The following is a 26,908-nucleotide window of genomic DNA, read 5'->3' as shown; positions in this document are numbered from 1 at the left end:
TCATCTTTCGAGTATCTAAAAGATGCTTGCCTCTTAAAGGCAAGATAGAAGAAGAATTGACGCCATCTCTTAAATAGCTTTAAAGATAATTCTTCGAAAAAATATCTTTGAGACTCAAGAGATGGCGCTAACAATCAATTCTTATTCTATTTCTATCCTTTTTCTATTATTTTCTATCCTTTCTTTATATGTTTAATTTGCGACACTCTGGAGATGGCGCTGATTTCAATATTTTTATTATCTCTATCTTCTTTTTATTATTAATTTCCTTGTTTATACTATATATGCATAACCATAAGTACAACAATTGAATATATTCTCATTATTTCTCTTTTAAAATTTTTCTTCAAAACAAATGTATCTTTTTAATGTGAGAAATATAAATATTACATTCTTTAGAAATAATTAATTTAAAAATAATAAATTTAAACAAATAAAAAACTTTGTCGACTCCGCAACAAAGTTAAAGAAAAAATTTTAAAGCATTCTATATTATATTTATTTGAAATCCATAGATGTCATTGTCTTGTCTGTCGAATTACCTGTGTATAATGTGTACCTATGTATAAATAAGGAAGGAAAAATTTACGAGTCAGTTTCGTTTCGACCGTTGTGCCGTTTAGATCTATCGTAGCATAGGTGAGTTATATATTTTGTTTGCAATTAAAATTATGCGTATTCAATTTGTCTATTTTTTAAAGTTGTGTACGAATTTAACATTAAAAATATACGTTTTTTTACGCGTATTAAAATACATTTATATTTCATTTATATACTATATTTATATAATATAGTATATTAACTATTTATTTATAAATGTGATTATTTCGCGCGTTTTATTCGCGAATATTGATATTTTTATTCCTCTGTGGTTGATACACTTTATTATAAAGGCATGGGAAATTGTTTTTTTGACTGTAATACCTAAAAACGTTGAATCATATTTTGATATCGGAAAAATGTATAATGTTAATATTTCATGTTTGAATTTGATTCATATACGAATTCAATTTTCGTTTGTTACGTACAAGAAATTGAATATTAAAGAATATTTCCAACATGAATAAATATATTTTGTATTGAAGTAAAAATAAAAATGTAAAAAATTTATTTAGATAAATTTAAAAAATTTTTAAATGTAGTTTATTGATCAATTTTAGAAAATAAAAAGTAAACGTTATATTTTCATGGATAATAAAGAATTTGTCTTCCATATTATTTTATCTTTGATATTTTGTATGTATAAAATTATTTAATTTGCGTATTTGCGTTATTGTACATTATATTTTATATATATATATTGATTTAAATTTTATAAGAAATTTATTATTACTTTTAATATAATATCGTAAAGATATTATTATCTGACAAAATTATTTTTTAATCATCTTCTTCTCGGTGTATGTATAAATATTGAAAACATCGATTTGTTCTGTCTCTATAAAATATGAAAGTATGAAATTATAAAATTACACAATGAAGAAGGTATAATTAAAAAAAAAAACAAATGAAATTTTTAAGTTTTTATATCTTTTCGTAATTATTATCATTATTATTAAAAAACATTTAATTATCTTTGAAAAGTTTTATAGAAACTATGTAAAAAATCGTAATAATGTTTAATACTATCATTAATCAAATTTTTTTTAAACTATTGCTTTAATAATATTCTAAAATATTTTTAAATCATATATTTAATCATAATATTTAATATTTAATAATTAATATCAAATATTTAAATTTTAAATGAATTTTTGAAATAAAATTATAATAAGTATTAAAATACTTTTAAAATTGTTTTTGTATAAATAAAACTTGGTATAATTCAATTATCCACATCTAAAAATACATAAAACAATTTATACAACATTTTCATAGTAAACACAAATACATAATGGACTATAATGTTGATATTGGCCGTATTACGATTTCCTAGCTTTTAAATTTATTACATTGTTGCAGAATTTTCACATACCAGATTTCGAGAAACATTTGTTACGATTTAAAATTTTGTTCGTATATTTGTTTGTCATGGTTAAAAATGTTTCAAGTCCATTTTTTATTATAATTAATTTTAGCTGGAAATATATAAAGATTACATATTAGGTCACGTACTAGTATCTCGAAAAGAAAAAGAAAATAAAGACAAAAATGTTTTTTTATTCCATGTCGAGTTAGTTCGATCCATTTAAAATTTACTTACTTTCCTACATTGGACATGGGACTGAGCAGAATGAAGAAATGTAGACGAGTTCCACGTTCGTCGTACAATTTTATTGCCGGGGCGAACTCGTCTGTATCCAGCATTCGACATACACAGTTTCCTCGTCTTTTTTTTTTCTCTTTTTTTTTTTTTTTTTTTTTAATTACAGCTAGTTTCGATTGGTTGTCGACAATGTAGTCCGAGTTTTTTTCTCTTTTTTGTTTTTATTTCCTTAAACGCAATAAATAAATGAATTCGCGCGCGTGTATCATTTACGAAAACGACAATATAAAATCGTTCTGCATTAGTAAATAAATTAAGTAAACGAGCGGTATAGAAGAAGGGTGTGTAGAAGAAGTATAATCGGGATTTTGGGCGTATTTCGTATTTGATATTACAATAATACACTACCGGTTGCATTTTTCGTGTTTTTTTTATGTGTATATATGTACGTGTGTGTGCGTGCATGCATGTGTATCTCGTGTGGATTCTTACGTGAACACGCGTGCTCTGTCGCGCGCGCGCGTGCTCGCGCTCGTGAATGTCGATGGGCATTGTTCAGTCGCTAGTTCCTACGTCACATTGCACATACAGCTAACGTACAAATATAATGACGTAACGTTTCGTACGACTCTACTTCCTAAAGTCTCTATACAGCGTGACACTACCCGCCGTTCAAAGGGAGTTTTTTCTTTGGAGCTGTTTCGAGACTTGGATATTTCTGGTTCCGGGATGCTGACTGGAGAAAAAAACCGCCTCCCAATTACTCGGTCGTTCAATCGTTGGAATTTCTTCTAGATCTGCCTGCGTTGATTCTCAGTATAAAAAAAGTTGTTGCTGCTGCTGCTGCTGCTGCTGGGGGGCAGTGGGACTGGAGTATGATGACGATGTACAGGTATTAGCAAGGGGCTAGTTGCCATTCGTCGAGCGCTGCATTGCCGGAATTACTGCGTCTCTTTCAGTCCCGTAGATTTTACCGGCTTTCTTTGCCATACTGCCCAGCATTTCCATCGAACATTTATGCGCGGATCTCAGTGACAACGCCCATTCTTTCAAACTGATCTCATCCTACAAAAAAATTTATTTTTTACAGATAGAATTTTTTAATGATTCTCTTAAATTTAACTATAAATATTTTTTAATTTGTCTCTCGCTTTTTCAAAGAGATTTATTAAATCGTTATATGTGACTCACTGGATTTGTAAGTACTATTTTTGCGTCTCTCATACGGACGACAATACATTGTTCCCCTTTCACGTGCTGAAAATCCGCGCTAACTTCCTCAACCTAAAAATTTATTTACACATATATTGAAGAAATATAATATATGTTTGAGATATATATACAATTATATTATATATATATAATTAGCTATACAATTATAAATATAATAAATAATAATAATAAATATAATAAAAATATAAGTTAGATTTGAAACTAGAATTATTTTCCTTTTTTCTAAAAGACATTCTGTGATAATTTTGTAAAACTTAAATTATTCAAAATTAATTTATATATATATTTTATCTTCTATGATATTTGAAACAAAATACATAATTTCTACTATTAATCAAGTCCAATTAATATAAATTTATTTATTCGTTTACCTGGTCAAGGAAAACAAGTTCAGGCTTTGTCGTGGACTCGGGATGCAATTCTAATCTATTAGGATACAGTTTTGCATAACGCGTTTGCCACGCACTCGCGAAAGGACCACCCAATTTTTTAATATAACCGTGTAAAATGCAATCAGATCCTACAACAAATAATCTTCGATATAATAAAAATATCATTACACGATAAAATTATAATAATTTTCTTACCTTTTTCATCCGCGTCGAATCGCTGTTTCTGTTTAGCTTTTTTCTTATTTTCCAACTAAGAGGGGAAGAAGAAAAAATAAATTAAGAAGAAAAAGAAAGAAAAGAAAAAGAAAAGGAATAGAATGAAGCAATAAAATATTAATCCTTTCGTTCAATTTAATTGTATAATTAATTTATAAAAATAAGATTCAAATAAAGGAATGTCGATGATAAAAGTAACTTTAAAAATTGTACGTAAGATTATCTCGTTAAACAAACTTTTTCGCAGAGGTGTTTACATTCTGCTTCTTTCTCGAAAGAATTAAAGAAGGAAAGGAAAAGAAATGAAATAAATATCGAACGATTTGTACCTTATCCGCTTCGTTATTGATTGTCTCGAACACAGTTTCGGCTACCTCAGCTTGCCATCTCTCAGAGATGGTTAGAGGGAAATTTTTGTACAGTTCTTGATCCGCATCCGTCAATTTGATACCCTTAGTGTCTTCCTCGTCAAAGGAGCCGATATCAAAGGCATCTGCGGCGTTCACCTCGCCGCGCGGTGGTATAAGCGGTGGCGTGTATTTCTGGAGATAAACTTGTTGCCAATCGATACCACTGAAAAACGGGTGTTCTTTTAACTCGTCCGCACCTGCACCTCGACATCCAAGTCTGTTGTTGATATCTCGCTGTAGCAGACCTTCCAGCAATGAGCGCAATTCTCGTGAGAACGTTTCTGGCAGCTCTACGTTCTGAAATTATTTATTTTTCCAAATTTTAATATTTATCGTCTCGTGAGAAATTTTAAAGATATATTTTTTTCAAGCATTTGATCAAATATCTTTTTGTTCACGTATTAGAGTAGGGAAAAAATGGGAAAAGAGATTTTATGAGAAGGAGAAATAATTTATTAATCATTATCGTTAACTATTTCGAGAATAAAAGCATTTCTTTAAATCTTTAAAGAAAAAAAGGAGTGTCGAAAAAAGAAGATCATTTGATCAAATTTGCAAATACACTTGCGATGCAATAATTTATGCATGAAATAATACGCGAAGCATCTTAATAACGCACCTTGGTTAATGTCATGTGATCTATTTCATGTTTGTCTTTAGTTTTATGTTGTCTGAATGGACTATGACCTTTCAACAATTTATGCAGCATACAACCGAACGAGAACCAATCGGCGCTGGAATCGTAGGTTACACCTTTCGAAAGCACTTCCGGTGCCATGTATCCGTGCGTTCCTCTGAAAAAATATTTTTCATCATTTACACGAAAATATACGACGACAAATATTCAAAAAAAAAAAAAAAAAGTTTTAATAGAAGATTCGATGGATAAAGAAACGATTTTTACCGTTAATCCTAATTACTTACACGCTTGCATGCGGTTTCTTTTTGGAGAAATCGCAAGCTAACCCCAAATCCGATATTCTTACGTGGCCATGCTCGTCCAGAAGGATATTGGCCGGTTTCAGGTCTCGGTAAACGATATATCTGCGGTGCATGTGTTCCAATCCCAATATCACTTCTGCCGCGTAAAACTTCATCTCTCGTTCGTTGAACACTCCGTGCTGGCTTAGATGGTAATGAAGATCGCCACCGTTCATCAGATCCAGAATGAAACACAATTTGTCCGGCGTTTGGAAGGCGTACGTCATGCATACTATAAATGGACAATCGACCTGCAATAAACGTTCAATTATATTCCTTTCTTTTCTTTTAACGTTAATCAAGAAAGAATGGAAATATAAAGTGAAAAGTTATATTATTTATACGCTAGTTATATATATATACTAGATTTTTTTTTTAAAGATTAAAATCGTATTTTTAAGACGTTATTAACATCGTTGTGTTAAAGCTTACTCCGGTACTGACTGCCGAAAGCATTATCCTTTCGTTGAGCGCTAAAGTTTCGCCTTGCTTCATTTTTATTCGTTTCTTGTCAAGGCATTTCATCGCGTACATTTTTCCCGTGTCTGCTTTTCGACACCCGTAAACTTCTCCAAATCCGCCTCTTCCTATTATTCGATGTACACTGAAGTCGTTCATTGTCAGCTGAAACAGGGTTTCGTTCAACGAATATTTCCACGCATTTTTTTAACATCGTTACATCATGTAATTTTTTTTTCGAAAATTCGATAACGTGTATATATATATATATTTTTTTTTTTCAAAATTTTTTTCGAAATCAAAATATTTTCTGCGAAATTAATATTATAAAAACGTGTTTATTTTCATGTAAATTTGTACGGTAAAGATAAATGCCGCGATCGTATCATCAGAGAACATTTGTACGTAATCTTTGACTAGGGAATAATTTGCGTTACAAAAACAATTTTTAATCGTACCTGCATGTTCAATTCTAAGTTTTTCCATTGGCAAAATCGCGTGTACTTCTCGCTGAAAAAATATAAAACGGCATTTCTTAGCAATATTTCAAAAAAAGAAAACCTGAGTAAGAGGCTGGGAGGAGGCACCTGGACATTGGGTTCTCTTTCATTTCGTCCACAACATACCTCTCGAGAAACTTTTTGAACGGTTCCGCTCTCAAGTGATTAAAAATCTCCTCGATATACGGCTGTAAAGTGAGCATCCGGTTTAAAACAGAACGAAAAAAAATTGCGTCTCGCGTTATTATTTCTTATTAATATCGTTGGGATTCGATTAAGAAAAGATTAGGAAAGGACCAACCTCGAACAAATTAACGGGAACCTCGTTTTTCATAAGGTATTTATGAACGTGGGACACCGCTTCCGACGAGTATTCCTGAAATCAAAAACGTATTTCCTACTGATTAAAACGATAACATCGGCACTGTCTTCGTTGTACAAAAAAAAACATCCCTGAAAAAGATAATCTCCCTTACGTAAGATGATGAAGAGACAAAATTCGATACGAAATTTCGATACGACGTGAGTAATTTCACAATTATTTAACTTTTTAATTTCCATCTAATATGATGATAAATGCACGTAATTAAACAACGTGATTAAACATCTTAATAATTTTTATATATTCTCGAAAAGATTATCTTTTTCAGAGATATTCTTCTATACGCGATACGCATGATCAACGAACGTGTGCGGCGATCTACGACAATGCTGCTCAAAGCCGTTCATCACTTTTTTTTAAAAAAGATTTGGAACAATTTATTTGGACAATTTTATTTACGTTCAATTTGAACGAGTGGATAAGATCACGTTTGTGAATAAACAACGTGTTATTTTTAATCAGCGTCATCGTAGATTTGAAAAGTCGTGAATAGAATTTTCTTCGTGATTAAAATACGATACACATTATTTGGAGGTTAATCTCAGAATCCGGAACTCGTTCAACGATTTATCAACATTTTGAACTTCGAACTTTGATCAACGGTCGATAAAGAATTTCTTATTGCCGATACATATATAACAATTACAATTGTTGAAATCAATTTTGAAAAACATAAAACGGAGGAAATTCACGGATTTATATAATAATAGAAATATCGAAAATCCAAATATTATTAACTGATACGTGGACGAATATTAATATTAATATTCGAGCGATTATTCGTTCGTGATAAAAGATGGTTTACGCAATTGGGATCTTGCCGTAATTCTCGAATAGATAGAAAAGAATCACGCGACATGTTTATTTATCGTTTTATTTTTATTCTTTTTAATGAAACCGTGCTGCTTCTTTTTTTTTTTTTTTTTTTTTTAATCGAGCGATTAGAGTTTGGATAAATGAAATTTTACTACTTCGTTAATGTTACGTAAACAATGCTCGAGTCGCGATGAAGAAATAAGTATTTCATCCGAAATATCGTTTTATCGCTTTCATAATTGAAACTGCGATAAAATTTCCACGCGCACTCGAATTAAAATCTTTTAAAGATGATCGTTAATCATAATAAATAAATCATTTTTCAAATTTCATGACAGCGATAAAAAAAAAATATAAAAAAAATTTGAATACAACGTTTAATTACAACAATATTGACATTGATAAATTCAATGTTGTTATACGAATCAAAATTTTTGCGCAAAAAGTTTGAGTAGACTAGTCGTCTTAATAAAAGTACTAATAAAAGACAAGCATTCTTAAACCGAGTAACCAATTATTTCCATTGGTATATCGGTCGGTAAGTATGTGTGTATATATATATATATACATAGAGAGATTTCGGGCGATGGAAGGTTGGAAATTTTTGTCACGCTGTTGCACATTTGTCGTTGGCAAATTGACCGTGTCAATAGAAAACTCGCGTTAACAAAGAAGATGGTGTCGAAGGGGTGTCGAAGGGAAAAATTGTAAGCACGATTAAAGGCGAGGTTAAAATTAGGGGCAAAGCAACGGGGGGAAAAGTAGCGTGAAAAAAGGCACGGAAATAGTTTCTCTTCCGAAGACATCGAGGGCCAGAGATTAGAAGCCCTGCTGCGCCATGAAAAGACCTATTCGGAATTCTCGTTCAAACATTCATGCGAGCCGACCTAAGGAAACGAGAAAAACGCTTCCTGCTTTTACGCGCGGTTTTCTTTTTCATCGTTTCGGAAAGCGATTTTCCTTTCCTCTTTCACCGGTTCAAAGATAAAAAGCGTCACTTTTTCTTCTTCTTCTTCTTCTTCTTTCTTCTCTTCTTCTTCTTCCTTTATATTTCTCTTTTTTATATCAACAGTTTTTTATACACAAACACACACGTGCGCGCACGAGTTTGAAAAGATCACGGGCGTTTCAAGGTGATATTCCACATTTAGAAAAGTAATTGCTAATTCTTCTGCCGATTCGTTGACAAATTCTTAAAGAAATATTTCATATTTTTCAAGTATGAAGAAATATTCTGTACGTGATTATTTTTATACAATCGTTACACGTGTACGCTTACATTTACGCGTATACAACGCTATATCGATTGATTTTCACTCGATTCACGTATCCATATAGTAGAAATAAAATTCTACGCGTTTATAAGTATTACCCGATAAAAGGATCTTCCCTCCGTGAAATTGTAATCCGTTCGAAGGCAAACTCGATCGAACTGCGATTATCGGATAATCAAATAATTTGGAAGAGAAACCGGAGAAAGGAGGAAGCCGCGACGAGAGGCAACGAAGCAGATGTTTTTATACTCACATGGGAGTGTGCCAGCAGCTCCTTCATGATGAAATTGTCGTAGATCTCTTTGGCAAGTTTTCTCCTCTCTTCCGGGCATTCGAGTTTCTCGTACGCCTTGATCTACAATGCATAAATGAGAAATTCCTTATGGAGTTGGATGGCGAGGTGCGTGCCACCACGCTACTGGAACTTAAATAGTGTGTGTGTGTGCGGGCTAACACGAACCTCTTCGTAAAACCTAAGTTGCGGAATCGGCTCCTCCGCCACATTCTCGCAGTAGTCTTTGAATAAGAGGTAACCTGCAATCACACGAAACGTAAAAGAGGAGGGGAAAAAAAAAAAAAAAAAAAAAAAAAAAAAAAAAAAAAAAAAAAAAAAAAAAAAAGGAAAACGACGCACGCTTCGATCCTTCATTTTCACCGATTTTCGCTCGTCTTAAACGATTCTAAAACTTCTTTATCCCTTATTCACGTACAGAAAAATAAAATTTCGCGTGCCACGAGTTTCATCTTAAGCAACGGATGTCGGTAAAGAAGGGGTCGAAACTGCTTTATCCGGGACAAGCTTAATAAGTGAATCGCCGCCCTATTTTAATTCACCTACTTATAAATTACAACGTTAATGAACTAAAAAAATACGAATGTCGGTTTGATTCTTCGATTTTTCTTTTTTTAACCTCGAAATCATTCGTCGACGACGTGTTATTATGAAATAATAATAATTGGGATAACACGATGTTTGAATTAAGTAAAATTAGAATTGTATCAGTAATGTAAGAATATAATTGATCGCTTTCGTGTTACGATATCGACAAATGACACAAATTATCTAAACCTTGTTAAGTTATATAATTATCCGGCCGACAAACGCTAATTAGAGGCGGAAAATTGTAGCAGAAGTTGAAAAAGTTCTCGTCCACAGTGCCACTTTAAGAAAGAAAGAAACAAAGTGTAATTAAGAAGCAAAACGTCATTCGATCTATATACGTATATACACATATGGAAACGTCAACACACGCTCATTCGCCACAACTTCCGCCTGATTCGACGGAAATTCACAAATTCCACGAATTCTTTTTTCAATCTTTTTTCAAATTTTAAATCGGACAATAAAAACTCGATTTCGAAAAATTGCACGAATTTTAAATTAACGTTAAATAATTTTTTCCCATCATTTCGAAATATCTTTTTTCTATCAAACGTTTATAATAAAATATTTATTATTATTACCTTAACTTTAAACGACGCAAAAAGAAAAAAATTTATTAGTTCGTCAAACGATAAAGACGTTTATTAAATGAAATGTCTTCTTCTTTCTTTTCCATTAAACGTTACATTTAAACGAATCTTATTTTAATCCAACCGTCAAAATCGATAATTTTCTCTCGAAATTAAGATCGAACCGCTTCAAGTTGACAACGAAGAGAAGAAGATTAAAAATCAAAATCAAAAAGCTGTTGTTCGATCCTTAAGAGTGATGAAACGACGGATGACGCGTCGAAATTCGAATTGGATCGATGAGAAAAATTCGTATCTGGTTTATATACCATATATCCGTGGCTTTGATCGCGATAATTAAGGCCAACTGCGAAAATCGGATCGTTCTAAAAATTTCATTTCGATTCTCGTCTAAGCGGGGCTCGTTATCCGAATGAAATGGGAAGAAATGCGTTTTGTCGATCAATCGGTGCACAGTTCAATGAGCATTGCAAAAATTGATTTTCAATTCTCTTTGCCGGCAGGCTATAATTACGCGTAAAAAGCGGAGATATTATCAGACCAAACTATACTTAGAGGAACGGAGAAATGATCTGTGCGCAATGCGAAAACAAAAAGTTCATCGCAAGCATTGATTCCCCCCCCCCCCCTCTCTTTTTTTCTTTCATGCAACAATAATTCAAACGCCCGGAATGGAAGTCGAATTCTCGAATTACGAAAAAAAATCATGATTTCGAAAAATCCAAAAGGTAAAAGAATATTACGTATTTATCCTCTTCTCTGTTATTCTCTTCGAAATATCGATCGATGTCGACCTTAACTTTCCTTAATTCTCCCTAATTCGAATAATCGAATTAAATAATTTTCTTGGAATTTTTCCCTGGAATAATTAAAATATTTTGATAGAAATGGACAGAGACATCATTCCTATCCACGTGTCTTAGTGATAATCTTTCCGTTAACATTCTGTCAAATTCTAAGAAATTAATTACAAATTACTCGGACGAAAATTCGCGAATCGAATCTCAACGATTTCGAAGGAATTTCGGTATTACCTATAATCTATAACTCAGTTCAGATCTCTCCGTACGGACGAGTTGAATTGGATTAAATTCGAAACGATATCGAGAATGTGTGGTTTCTCGAAGAAATCGTATCCGGTATACGTTTGCGCCCTTGCACGAATAATCGATAATTCCAGGATCACCGAGTCAGTTAACAACAAAGTATACTTGAAAATTGCTCACCAAACATTTGATTGAATATTTTATCGAAGTTAACTTCCTTCTTCTTTTCCAGATATTTGTGCATTACGCTTCTCACACTGCAACAGAAAGAAGTACGCGAATGTAACGGTTACATAATTATATACATATATATATATATACATATATATATATATATATAATTTATCGTCGTATATATAATTAATTCGATCGTATAAATACTACGGAGAAAAATAATTATTTAAGGATGATCGAAATAAGGGGAAACCACGGTATGGTTCAAGGTCCGGGTCTAAACGATTTTTTTAAAGTGAATGTTATTTCAAAAATGATCTTTCTTCGAAATGGCGGTATCGGAATATGGCGAGCACGAAGTTGCGAATGGACGCGAAACCTCGCATCCTTTCGTGTACCGATTATCACGATACCTTACAAGCGTTATAATCGAATATTTCTCCGAAACGATATTAAAATCGCACGCAGTAAGTGAGATATTTTCGTTTCTCGAAGAAAGTCGGCTTTTTTCCCTCCACTCTTCGTCGGTGGATTAAAACGTCGATATAAACGCGATCTGTCGTATTAAACGATAATTCTGTCGCGTTTTTTCTTTTTTTTCTTTTTAGAAAGAAAATTCGAAAAAAATGTAAATTTTTCGAGCGAAAAGTTATTTTTTTTAAAAAAAAAAAAACAGCCGTGCATTATATAAAATCGAAACTGCTTTGTTATAATCGCAACTGCAGATCTAATTGCTCTTAATGCACCATTATTCGACCTGGTACACGCGATTTTCCTCCTTCCTCAGGCTATTCCTTCGTCGTATTTACGACACTTTTTCCTTCTTCTTTTCTCTTTTCATCACGAATATCTTTTATTAAATCCCTGTAAAATCGTTTGAAATTTTATCGCGTATAAATGTTAAACGATGATTAATTCGTAACGAAAGAAACGCGCACTTATTGGATAACTTCGTACACTGGATACAGCGGTTTGATAGAGTTTCTCGTTCAAGCGTGCTTAACGCGTTTAGTCCGCGTTTCTATTGGAGGAATCGATTACCACCGAGCGATGAAAGATGATATCTTTCCACTTTACCGAGTATAAATTATCCTTGTTATTATTATTCGCTAAACTTTCGAGCGAATATGTCAATATTCCGCGAAAACGTCTATATTTTTTTTGTGAGTATTCCAGCAACCGTTATATATAAACGTTTCACGCGAATTTTGTTGCATCGAAATTTTCTTTTGCTCGAGATCTTGAAATTTTTCTCGATATTGCATCGTATAGTTAAGAAAGAAAGGAAAAAAAAAAATCGATTTACGATCGACTATAATATATATTAACGACTATAATAAGGTGACTTTGAGTTAACCTTGAGCGTGAAAACAAGACGACCTACCGAGAGAATTGCACTTTTGGCACACATTCGCCGTTAACGTTCATGCGAATTCTCGGTAAGTTTTCAAAAGGAAAATTACTTAACGAGTAAATGTTTACGAAGCATGGTCGAATAATTGGGTAAAACATCGTTAGCAAAAAATCGTCGGTAAAAAAAGACCCGCGTCTATTCGGATAATTCGAGCATGGAATAACGATAGAGACGTGTAGCGTGGCATTTTTTTAACTTGGGCGGGACACCCTATACATACACTTGGGATCGAAACAATTCTCGGCTAACTCGCTTTGACCGGAGAGGAAACGATACCAACGATGGTTAGTTAACTATCCGATTACGATACGCGGATTTGCGATTGTTCATTGTCGTTGGTATAACATAATGCCGATATTGGATCGCACACACCCTACGAAAGCCGATAATAATTAAATCAAAATCGATCGAGGGAAAAAAAATGGTTTTTTTCTATTTAAACAACTGATCAAAAACTTATTTCTTAAATCTATTATTTCAAACGTTTTGTGTTTCGAATTCTAAAGAGAAAGCGCGCGAGGAGTGTATGTCGAGAAATCGAAAGAGAGAAACCGAGTCGGATTGTTCTCGGTAAATTTGTAACGCTCCGGCATTCCATTCTACCTTGTTTCAAAGCTAGAAGTTGTTTGTTGAAAAACGGTAAAAGAATTCTTCCACGATACATACACACCGCAAAAATAGACCATCAATTTTCGTATAGGCAATATCCGTTCCGCGTAACAAGAAGCGATAGAAGACAAATCCATTTTAACGGTTATAGATTCGTTATGCCAGCTAATCCGATAACTTAAGTGAAATACGTGTGTCTTGTTAGTCACAAGACAAATACGTATCTAACTAACGATAAGTTTTCGCGCGCTTACAATTCCTTTTTTGTTGTATGAAAAAAAAAAAAAAAATTAAAATTTACTAAATTGAAAAGAAATAATCGATGCTACGCGATCCATATTATATTTGGAATTTCTTCTATACTCGATCTTTATCTCGAAAGTTCTCGAATGACCTCGACGACGAGTCCGTTAATTTGGCAACCATGTATTACGTTATACGTTTCCCTTCGCGTTTTGTAAATGGATACGAACGGCCGTTTTTTCTCGCCGTTACATTAAAGTATCGCACCAAAACGCGATAGCAGTATGAATTTCCATCGATAATTTTTTATCGTTATATTTTATACATTTACGTACAGATACGAATACGATCGAATAATATCGGGTATAGTGTATACATTTTCACGAGAAGTGAAAAGCTCAAAATATCGTTTGAGAGATTAAAATGTTATTTGAAATAAACGCTTAAGAAACAAAAACGAGAGGAGAAGAAAAGATCGGGTGAACGATTCTGTCAATGAAAGAACGATCGAGGCAAACTTCTCGAAGCGAAGGAATCCATTGCTGGACAAACTTATTTGCAGGCTCGGCCACGATGGATGAGTATACGATAGCAAACGAACCTGTCCATTAGTCCATTCTTCGGTAACAAGATCCTCGTATCCGGCACATCGATGTCCCGCGTACGTAAACGCAACTCATCCGTGCCATCGTTCTCGTTCAACAAATACCAACACGTATGAATAGGCCGGGAGAAATATACGCGATATATTTTCATCGAAGAAAAAGAAACGAACATATAACGATAAAACGTATCCAACTAAAATACATCGATAGAAATCGAGACAGAAAAGACGACGTCGATAATCTCGTAACTGGTCGATTTGCTAATATTATTAGTTGATAAATGGTGGTGAAAGAGAGAGCCTTGAAGTGATATTATCGTGAAAAGCTTGGGGGAGAGGGGAAACCGATGTTTTCGCATCATTGCACCCTCGAGGATATTCCCGTCCTATTAAAGTGAGAGAAGAAATGGAGGAACGGGATACAAGATAGAGAGAGTGAGTGAGAGAGAGAGAAAGAGCGTTTTGCGCGTAGACAAAAAACGTACGAACGAATCGTTGGATCGTTAACCTTTACGAGGAGAGTTACGAGTTGTTTAAATTCTTGCAAACACGTATGCAATCGCGTATAAAATCGAAATTGTAAATTTTCCAATGTGTGTTCCTCTCTTGACGGGAGAGATAAGGTACAATAACGCGAATGGTATTATCAACGATAATATCTATCTCCGCTCGCGAATGCACGCTGTTCAAGTTTTCGAACGAGTGTGCGAACGTTACGAGATAAATCTGTTTGTATACGCTCTCTTTTCGCATTGCATAGCAGTGTGTAGAGTTAAAATTAATGTCGGATAATCGATTCGTCGAGGACCACCGGTGCAAAACATCGATTAAATCTGTATTGACATGTGGACCGATATGTGTATCGATAGTGTCTGGTTATCGAAATGTCGATAATCTATATAGCACCGCTACGCGTATCTATTCTAATTTATAACGCACAGAATGCATCTGGCTTGTTGCTTTATTCATTCAGCTTGGGTTAATTCCGATAACACGCGACAAATATTTGATTTGATTTTCAAGAAGAATGGAAAGAGAGAGAGAGAGAGAGAGAGAGAGAGAGAGAGAGAGAGAGAAGAAAGGCGAGAACAGCTCTTCAGATTGGATGTTTGCCGAGGGATAATCGGTAGAAGAGGAGCGATTATAGGACGGAATTCGAACGATCGACCGAATGATCAATTGAAACGACCGCTTTGCCTTTTGCGGCAAACACGGCAAGAAAATAATCTAAGTGGATAATCTGTATTGCTCACTCGAGGGAATGAATTTATTGCGGTTAACTGATGCTCGTTACTCGATTATACGTGAAACACTCGTCGGGAAACGCTTTCCAACGGAATATTTCGTGTATATATCGTTTGCGTGTCGTTGTGCGGTTAAAGAATTCGGTTATTATTATTATTATTCTCATCGTCGAAAAACCACAGGGTCTATCGCGAGGAAACAAATTTTACGATTTTAAAACTCGCTCGAATCTTCCTAACTTTTTCGTTTCAAATCGTATCACAAGTGTATACGTGCGTGTATTCGGAAACAAACGGTTGGAAAAAAGTTTTTTTGAATATAGCGGTGGAACGCGGCAATTTGGCGGTTAGAGAAACGCCATAAATCTTGCTTGCTTGATATCACCGCTTCGCTCGGTCCCTTAAAACTTTCTTCCTTGTTAAAGGGGATAGGAAACGAGATGGAAGAATAAATCGGAGATACGCGGACGAGGTCGTTCACTTCCGGGATCAATTTCCTCGATTAACGCGGACACGCTTCTGCTCTTCTTCCGCTATATAGCGCAGAGAGACCGTTTCGTCGGTTTCAGAATATCTATTCTGTGCATGTGTGCACGAATACGGGACGTGTGTGACAGACACGTAACGTATAACGCGGGCGTTCTTATAATCGAGAGAGCAATCGAGTGCTCTCGCTCGTTTAAAATTTTATAATATCTTGTTTCTCTCTCTTTTTATTAGTTTTTTTTTTTTTTTTTTTTTTTTTTTTTTTTTTTTTTTTTTTTTTTTTTTAATTAATATAATCTAACCAATAATCTCTCCATATTCCTCTCACTCGGCAGCCGTGTGATCCATTTGCGGCGAGTCGACGATGAAACGATTCGAGCTTCGCACTTCCACGAAATCTTCTTTCGGTTTACAATGGGTTTTCGAGGAACGCAGTCTCATTTTGCACGCTGCAAAAATGAAACGATTATGGAAAATTTATAACAATTTATTATACTCGAATAATTCTTTCTATATTCCCCCCATTATTTATTTTCTTTTTATTTCTGATTAGAATAGTTGAATAATGAATAATTAATGCTAATGTATAAATGATATTAATGTCCAGAATGATCGACGACGATAGAATGTCGTTAAAAATTGTTAAAAGATACGCGGAGTAATATAAAAATTTATGATATATCTCGCGTGTATAAAAACATATTTCGATTAGATAAAATTATATCCGAAATGTGTGTCGCAAATATTCAGATTAAATTCATACAAATTGATACTAATTATAAAAATTGCACAATATCGTATTACGTATATATGTACATATATATCAATTACCGAAGATTATTTATCGGACTTTCTCTCGTAATAATTACCACGAAATTGATTTTAATTGATTTTTTTTTTTATTTTTTTTAAACAATTGACAATAAACGAAATATCATTCGAATATAATCGAGTTAAAATAAAAATAAGTTTTTCTGTGATAAATAATAATTTTCAAATATACAATTCGTCGATCCTATTTATTTCGGTTGAACGAAATGTTCGATTATCTTATGCAAAGAATATAGGTATTTAATACCACAAGGTTGTATTTCAAATATAGCACTGCATATTTTCACTAAACGATATAAAAATACGCACACAAGGTGATTCTACAAACTGGGACAAGCCATAACTCTCTCTTTTAGATACGATGATAGGAAAAAGATCGAGTTTTACGTGGTCTTACGAGGCCTCTTATCATTTTGCTCGCGTTAATGCGTTAATGCAAAACAATTACGTATAATAGTAACGCGCATCGCGATATGTTTCCTCGAACGAAAGCATTTCATACTTTTATAATCTTTATAATTTGTCACAGATTTATTCCTTGCTATTAAACTTGGTAATTTTTTAATAATAATAATAAAAAAAAAAAGATTCGATTCAATGGAAAACGACACGCGATGGTAGAGAATCCGGATCCATAAAAATATCGTAAAACAACGACCTGTGCACTTTCGGAATTATCGTTGCATTTACATATACGTTAAAATTCGTACGACGTATTCGTTCACATTGCTCACATTGCAAAGTTAAGCTCGACAATATCAAGGCCCGTTATATAGAATGCTCGTGTAATCGCGGTTTTAATCGATTTTCACGGTGATTTTAATCACCGTGAACAGAAATCGTTTTAACTTCGTTTCACTGGTACGTATAATATAAACGTGACTGTTCAACAATCAAAACAATCCTCTCGGACGTTGCCAAACGAAAACCAGTATCGGTTCTATCGCTGGAATCGAGCTTTCTGACGTTCGCTAAATATTTAAATTTCCCTCCTAAATAGTACGATTTCGTAAGCGTGCGTCGACTTCGAAGGTTTCGAATAAAAAAGATACGTAAATTTAGATCGAATAAACATTTTCAAATTCGCTTCTATATCTTGGTGTAACAATATTTTCACAAATATTACGCAATTTTGTTTAACCTTATGCGATCTCGTGTCAAATCGAATCGATTTTATCTCGAACATTTAACAATTTCATTCCGGATCGATTTGTAGCATCGACATTCTCGCGAAAAATATCGAATAAAATAAAACGTTTCGTTCGAATTACTCGTTTTAGAGATACGATCGATTTGATCGAATATATTTGAAATATCCAGTGACCAGTTGTTTTTGCGCATCTGTGTTGCGCAATGCGCGATGCGCGAAGAGTGGAACTAGAGGGGACAGTGACTGGAAGGATGGATGCCTCGTCACAATATATATTCCGAGACAGTACGAAGTTTGACAAGTGAATCGTACGTACGATTCATCGTAATCATTCTTTTTTATGCTATTAATTCCTTAAATACATCAATTTCTCGGAACATAAACGTGTTTTTTTCTCTTTGTTTCTTTTTTTTAATCTTTGTTTTTAATCGAATGATTCAATGTTAAACGAATGGTGCAAAGTAATCGTTTCCTTAGATTATAACGAAATCACGCGCACCACCACTGGTCATCATTAGTAATGTAGTGGTGTAATGTCTTTTCATTACGTTTCGTTAATTTATTATACTTTTTTTGCATTCGCAACATATAAAATATACATTTATGACAAAGATTGTCCATTTGAAAATATTTTTACGTTCGTGTAATTTTTTAGGGATTTATTCGAACATACATCCACATATATCGTAAAAATGAAAATAACTTCTGGATACCGCGGTATATAAGACGTATATTTCAACGATATATCTTTATTCTCGTTTCAAATTATTTTATAAAATCAATTTTTTAAAATCAAAAGGATAAATCTTCGTGGAAAACCATTCGTCTATATCGTTTAAATTTAAAACAAAAAATTCCTCGTTTATTAAATTTGAAACATACCTTCAAATTCTTACGAGTTTCACGTTTAAAATTTCATAGCTAACTAACCAGTCTCCGGAGATGTTGTATAAGCATCGTGTCATCTTTGCATTAAATATTAACCTCGAGTATTCCCTGCATAGTATTCCTGTTGAAACAAAAAAGGAAAGAAACAATAAAAAGAGAAAATTATGAAAAAAAAAAAAAAAAAAAAAAAAAAAAAAGGAAAGCTAAGATAGAAACCCGCTTCTATAGTAACTTATAAAAAAGCATTTCTCTAAAATACTTTCTTTACAAATATAATATAACTCGTTACGAATAGAAGCAATTTTACTTTTTACAGAATTCTTCTATATTTAAAACACGAAATAAAAAACACGTAATAAACTAACGAATTTCCAAGAGCTCGCATCGAATCATCTTTTCGTATAAATATTAAACTGGAAAGTAATCTGCACGATGTTTTTATCGAAACGAAAGAGAGAAGAAAATGAGAAAGAGAGAGAAAGAGAAACGGCTCGTTTCTAGCGATCGATGAAGAAATGCGAAAACTAGAAAAGGATCGTCGGTGTGTGTTTCATAGATCGATTTGCCTTATCTAGTCTCCAGTACAAATACACGTGGAATCTTTGGTTGATCGTTGGCAGACTGCCAGCAAATAGGAAGACTGCTATCGAATCGACTTATATACGTATTCACATCGTACCTTCGGAACGGAATGTGTTTTACGGAAATAACATCAGTAATGTAAACATTGGCACATTATAATTGATGCGAAGTATCGATCGACATTTATGCCGATTACATTTCCTTATTCCGTAAACCGGTATTCTCACGTGTTACTCTCTAAGTACACGTTTCACTGTTGTCAGTATAATTATCTTTCTTTAGATCTCGTGTTAATAACATGAGCAAAAAAAAAAAAAAAAAAAAAAATAAAAGAGATGAAAAAGTGAATGACTTTTGACCATGAACGCGAGTATAGAAGAGAATGTAGAAACACGAGTGTTTAACCATGCAATTTGCAAGAATCTATTCTATTTCCTTTGTTGCGGTCGATCGTTGTGAATGTTAAAAAGTCATAGCGAAATCGACAGGCGACGAAGCAACACCGTAAAAAAGCATCAACCATGTCTTTCAAAGGTCCTTGGCCTTTCTCACATTCAAGGGCCTTTTCGACACTCACACCTGGGGAAAACCAAGCAACAAACACGGGTAAAAAATAGCATTCAATGAATCATAGTAGCGATGGGAATAAGTTATGCACGTACAAACGAATCTGAATTAATTTGATCGATCCTATCGCATTCGCGATATCGGCGTTTACATATGCATTTTTTTTTCTCGAAAAATTCAAACATTCCGATTGAATGATCAATTACGAAGAAATAACAAGAACACAAGAAAAATAGATATTAGAAATTAAAAATATTTTTTTTATTTCTATCAAAAAAAAAAATGTAATAATAGTTCGATGCACAGAAGAGTAAAGAACAGTATTTCTTGGTACGTTAAATTAATTAAGAAAAGAAACGAATTTTGTAACATTCGGTGCCGAGAGTACTTTGGCAACAATTTCTGCAAATAGGTTGATTTATCGATTTCGTTCCACTCGCTAATGTTTTATAATATTTTCTAATTTCTTAATATCCATATTTATTATGTATATCGCTTGCCTAACGTCTGATAAACGTTTGACTGGGCAAAGCTACTTTTTTAACTAGATCTTTAAGCAATTTTGCATCGCGCCAGTGACTCGACGCGATAAAAGGGCTTCTCGACATCTCATCGCACACAGAAAGAAAATTCTTTTCCGTTCGAAATTATAACTTTATCCGCTAATAACGTAAATCTTGCTCCGCGATAAATTACGCTATCAACAAACCGAGCTTGTACCGATAATTTCGAGAGGCGTGATATTTTTTGTAAACAGGGATAGAAATCACCGACGATATTTTATCTTAAAATTAAATAGATATTGAAGTTTACATTCAATCTGTTATAAATATACAATATAATTTGAAATCTTCATTTTTTTTCTTTTTCTAATCAATGAATAGTTATTACATATGATAATAGTTTTTCGTTTGAACGCGATATATATTATTCGTAGATCTATACTTGTTATATATTCGATTGCAAAAAGATCGAATATTCGTTCGAATATACGAGATACTTCACTGATTAACTGGCCGTCTTTACTTTTATCGCTAATTTTCATTCGTTTCGACATCGAATACGATAGATTTCAGAAACTCAGAGCTTTCGAAACGACTAACACGTGGATAATGGAATAAGATAAAAACCAATTTATTCGTCACCAAACACATCTCGACGAAGACCAAGAAATTTCCATTATTCTTTATTTATTTCCATTCCCATTATAAATTCTTTTTGCAGAATTGCAAGAAATAAGGAAAGGCTTGTGTTATTTCTCATATACACAGCAACAGATAAATTTAATAATTTTCATTGCTTTTAGGATCGCTTTTATATCCCAAATGCGTTAAGCATAAAAAGAAAGATATATATTTGAAATTTCTTAGAAATTTATTCTCCAAGTATGAAATCAACTGTGGACGCTTGACCGTGTTATAAAAACTGTAATAACGACTTTTCGCAAATAAAAGATAACTTCAGGTCTAACCACAAATGATTCGTTATATTCGTACTTCACACGTGTCGAATATCTCACGTTATTTTAATTCTTTCGTATGGCATGGTTTTAATATATATATATATATATATATGGATTCATTTCCTAAAAATAATATAGTAGAGCGAAGAGAGTCACACTTATGGTCGCACTTATTATCGTGATTGGACTGTTGTGAAAACAGGTCGAGACTCGAAAAAATATCGAGAAATAGTACGTAGATAATTTTGTGAAAAATAATAAATTAAAAAAAAAAAAAAATTATTCAATTGTTCGAGAACGAATGATTTTTTTTATAAATTTAAAAATGAAATTTCAAGATGTTTTCTATATCTTATTATTAATAATGATAATGAAATCTTAGTTTAGATTTCAATTGTTATTATCGTTGCAATCTTTGTGATAGTGGCAATGGCGTAATATAACATAATATACTATAGACGAATATATACAGAATATATGTATATATGTAGAATAAACTTTTAATGCGATGCTTTTTTTTTGTCACAGGAATTTGAAGATCATACGGATGAATTACAGAATAGATATACACCTAATGTACGGTTCATATTGCGAATAATTTATGTAATTTGTGTTCATAATGCTAACAATTTAGCAAATAATATTTGATCAGCGATGGAAAAAAAAATATAAGAAAAATAGGGTAAAATTTAATGTTTTGTATATATTATATAATATTTCGAGCATAGTGTATCATTAATTATTTTATAATACAAACACGTTACATAATCTCTTACATTCTAATTGGAAAATTAAATGAATATTACATATGTTTACGAATCCATGATATATTCTGTAATTTTTTCTTATTCTTTTGTTACATCACTCATAATCATAGACTAATAAAAATGATTGATTACGTTATATTATACATACATTAATTACAAATACTTGAAAAACGCGTTGTCAATCATCCAATGGCACAATGTTAGTAAACAAAATGTTGGAAAATATTAATTGAAATTTTATTTTCATTGTTGTACAATTCTCTGTAAGTTTGATAAAAATATCCCGATGAAATATTGCAAAAAGAGAATTGTTAATACAAATCACGAAGATATCATCAACGATCATTTTTATTCAATATATCGAAATTCTGGCAAGTTAGAAATAAATTTTATTATATTTTTTTTATAAATAAAAAAAAAATCAAAAATATTTTGGACACGATAATTAATTTTTTAACTAATCATCCATGACAAAAATTTTACAATATTTCTATATCATTTTCTATATTTGATTCTATAATTAATTTCAATAAAAAATAAGATATAAACATCGAAATATAAGTTGATATTAGAAGTATTAAAAATGAAGTATAATTTTCTTATCTGTTTGAATTCATATATGTACTATGCAATATGCTATATTTAGAACAAATAAACGTAATAGGTTGCATTATGACGCAAATAAGGAATTCTTATGTATGTATCTAGTATATACATACACGATATAATATAAATTTGAAATAAAAGAAGGAAGAAAAAAAAATTAAAAATTACATATTAATTATTTCTTCTATATCTGAAATGATGAAATCTTTCCATTCATCTTTGTCATCAATGGTTATCTTTTCAACTTATATTTGACGACATTAAATCGGTATTGGACAATATATATTTTTCTCATAATAAATGATTGTTAAACCGAATATTTATATGAATGTAATATATTAAGTATAAAAATATAATACGATGAAGATATGCAGAAAAAATATATCAAAATACGCGAAATAAATTTAGATATATTAAAGATATAATTACGAATTAATATTTAGAAATTACGAGATTAAATTTTATAACTTATTAACATTTTCTTATAACAATTCTGTACAATTGATCTTTATTAATTAAGGATAATCTTTCATTATATTTCACTTCAAAAATAATTTATTTTTCATATTTTATTTAAAATAAATTAAACGATATAAAAAAATTTTTGCTTTATATTCAGATATTCTTGAATATAATATGACAAATTTTGTTTACATGTTTTATTAAATGCTTAAATTTTATAAGTATTATTGGCTGTTCTGATGGTCAAAGAAAAATTGCTATCCACGAAAGTGATAATTCCTTATGAAAGCATTTGAAAGTATCCGAAAAAAATAAAAAGGTAAAAATTTACGAGATTCTTTACGGAATCATATAATTATTAATTATTTAATCTTTTTTTCTTCTTTCTTTTTAATATATTAATAATTTTATGTACAAAATTACCGATTTTAATATTTTTACCATAATCGTAGATAATTGCATGAAAACTCTCATAAATTTTAAAAAAAATTCATTCGTGATGATTCCAAATAACTTCTATAAGGAGTTATCATTTTGATATTAAGAAAGCATTTTTATGATTACTAGTTATGAATAAACGCCACCTATAAAAAGTAGCGTTAAAAAAAAAATCTTTATATTAATTCTGAGAATGTCGAATGTGAAATACATAATATATATTTAACACGCGTATAATTCTTTTAATTTTATATCATTTAGATTTTTTAGAAAACGAAATTCTGATAAAATTGTTTTTCGAGCGATTCGATAGAAAAATATAATTTTTACAATTGATTCATAAATGATAGATGAATTTCAAAAATTCAAATATCTTTCACAATTCTTATATATATAATATGTATATGTACACACATATACAATAAATGAAATCTCCATAAGATTGCAATTTTATTTATTTTCTTTTGTCAATATTTTTTATATTTGTAATTAGATTATATTATTTAATTCTTTTTGTTTATTAATCGTTTCTCTTCCATTGTATATAAGAAAAACGCTTTTATATTTTACATGTTAAACGAAATATTATATCTCATCCATATAACAGATAAATAAATGAACAATTTTTATTACCATGAAAATTCATTTTATTAAAAAAAAAAACTTATTAATCCAGTTTTACAGAGAGAAATAAATATTTAAGTGAAAATTCGAAATAAGTAGTTACTACGATACCTTCACTAATGAGATTTTCCATCTTGAAAATAAAATTGTTCGACTGGCCTTAATTGTTACTTCCGTTACTTGTAACCGATACCGTTCATTGTTTGTAAACATTTTTCTGGAATGGCGCGCTGAAACGAGCATAGCCAAGAAACCGAAACATCGGTACGTATGCGCGGAGAAACAAGGAGGAATCGAGACACCGGACTCGAGTTAGACAAGGAACAGCTCAAAGAAGAAGGGAGGGGCAGGAAACGTGGTGAGATGTAGCGATGGGATTAATTTGATTATTATTTTCAAATGTACAATCAATTTATTATTCTTAATAATCGTGAATCTTTATTATAGAAATAGATTACGAATTTAATTTAAAAGTTATTCATCTGTCATAAATATATGTATATACTATTAATTTTAATTTTTAAATGATAAATAGAAATATTAATGATTTAACGAATAACGAATTACGAATTGATATTTTAACTACGTTATCCCAATGATTAAATTATAAAAAAAATTATATTTAAAATTTATATAGATATATTCTATTTATAGATATAATTATATATATATGTATATATATTTCTCTGCGTTCAAAACTAATATTTTAAAAATTATTCGTGTTATGCATATTGCATGTCCTTCAAGATGCAACCATTTAAGCGGCCTTGCATCTAGTATCGTATTGTAACCTATAAAAAGATCGATACGATTACGATGAAATATCAACTTACGAAAGAGAATCGTTTCCATAAAAATGTTCGAATATCTAAATCTACTCTAAACTTACGTAGATTCGTAAATATCAAACGACAAATGAATATATTTTGCAATGTTAGCATTGTTCACGAGTACGTCATTCCCATCGCTACAGGCGAGACTGGGGTGGATGGATTGGCAAAAAGCTCGACGGATCGACAAATATCACGACATATACCTGGGATCGGGCAAAATGATTTTCTTGCTTGCACGAGCGGCCGGTGTGCTTTTGCTCTTCTCCATAGCCATCAAGTAGCTGACGTCGGCCAATACCGCCTCGAGGTCCGCCATTTTCCTCGGTGGTCTCTAAATTTCTGAACGTGAAAAACGGCTCACCCTGGAGCTGTTTCCTCGTCGACACTTGGTTCACTGGCCGGATGTGTTGTTCTCACTGTCGCGACGCCGGGAACGATGCGGCCGACGCCGACATTCTGATCGAACGACCGTCGTGCACCGATGTTCACGAGATTGACAGCTTCGTTCAGGATCTGCGCGCGATTTCCAGCGAGGGAACCTCGACTCTTCGAGCTCAACGCGAGGTTAACGACACTCCCTCGGAACACAACACACTCACCCGCGCAACTGTTTACCGTTCACGCGGGCGACATAACATCGATCTTCAACATATTTGTCGCGAATATTTTAACCGACGAGAACGAACGAAAAACGTGCAAGCTAACGCGAATTTGCACGCGATCATTCACAACTAATACGCATAAACTTATACGGAGAATCTACTCCTTACCGACTGACAGCTACCGAGCTCGAAAGCCTCGAGCCCGCGCGCACTTGTGCGCTGATTGGCGGATCCCTCTGTTTGTTGCTCGTTCAACGTCTTTTTCACATTCCTAGCGACGTCTATCGTGCCAATATTGAACGAGTTTTAGTTTTTAGTTTCTAACAGTTTCCTTATTTTCTCTTTTTAGTAACAGTATTTCTCGCGTTTGTCTGAGATTAATTCATTTGATGGATTAAATATTTCACAAATAATCGGACACGATATATATTCGCGTGACAAGAAGAAAAAGTTATTTCTTATGAATAAACGATTTTAATTGTTGAGCAAATATAAAATATATGAAAAATTTAACGCTTGTATATTTTATGAAACTATAATAATATAATAAGAATTTAAAATATATTTTATCGATAAAAAAAACTTGAATATATCGCCATCTATACCGATGAATTTGTATTATACCATCACGATGATATTATAATAAAAAATAAATAATTAAAAATTGCATGTAGTAAATAAAATTAAACTTCCGTGTAATTTTTAATACAAACATTGTCGCGCAGTTTTATTATCGCGATTAAATATAAAGATATATATGACATTAATACTATCTCTTGAGGATCATGGATCTCTTCAAAGGTAGCGATAGAATAAGAATCGAGGACTAGCGCCATCTCTCGAATATTTTTAGAAAAATGATTCTTTAAAAAATTGTCTTTGATATTCGAGAGATGGCATTGACGATCATTTCTTACTCTATCTCTATCCTTTT

At 32.3% G+C, this 26,908-nt stretch overlaps 1 protein-coding gene across 6 annotated transcripts; it reads right to left on the bottom strand.

Moving 5' to 3' along the window:
- Nucleotides 1–1,842: 1,842 nt before the first annotated feature.
- On the bottom strand, nucleotides 1,843–26,161 carry LOC122716961 (G protein-coupled receptor kinase 1). 6 transcript variants are annotated; one of them, XM_043940554.1, is made up of 17 exons: nucleotides 25,576–25,682; nucleotides 24,651–24,769; nucleotides 19,074–19,152; nucleotides 11,569–11,645; nucleotides 9,330–9,403; nucleotides 9,123–9,224; nucleotides 6,699–6,773; nucleotides 6,524–6,585; nucleotides 6,356–6,407; nucleotides 5,871–6,062; nucleotides 5,382–5,689; nucleotides 5,077–5,251; nucleotides 4,377–4,754; nucleotides 4,027–4,081; nucleotides 3,811–3,959; nucleotides 3,398–3,490; nucleotides 1,843–3,271 (listed from the first exon to the last, which is right to left on the bottom strand). In XM_043940554.1, the coding sequence occupies exons 2-17, from the start codon at nucleotides 24,670–24,672 to the stop codon at nucleotides 3,113–3,115; spliced, it is 2,052 nt and encodes a 683-aa protein (XP_043796489.1). In that variant the 5' UTR covers nucleotides 24,673–24,769; nucleotides 25,576–25,682; the 3' UTR covers nucleotides 1,843–3,112. The 6 variants fall into 6 exon arrangements, with proteins under 6 accessions (XP_043796489.1, XP_043796490.1, XP_043796488.1 ...); XM_043940555.1 differs by lacking the exon at nucleotides 24,651–24,769 and having other exon boundaries at nucleotides 25,576–25,703; XM_043940553.1 differs by lacking the exons at nucleotides 19,074–19,152; nucleotides 24,651–24,769 and having other exon boundaries at nucleotides 25,576–26,161.
- Nucleotides 26,162–26,908: the final 747 nt, after the last annotated feature.

The sequence above is a fragment of the Apis laboriosa genome, unplaced genomic scaffold (genome assembly GCF_014066325.1).
Source record: "Apis laboriosa isolate Shangri-la unplaced genomic scaffold, ASM1406632v1 scaffold4_cov146, whole genome shotgun sequence".
NCBI classification, from domain to species: domain Eukaryota; kingdom Metazoa; phylum Arthropoda; class Insecta; order Hymenoptera; family Apidae; genus Apis; species Apis laboriosa.
Note: the sequence above shows the minus strand (reverse complement) of the source record. Positions and strands in the feature narration are given on the sequence as shown.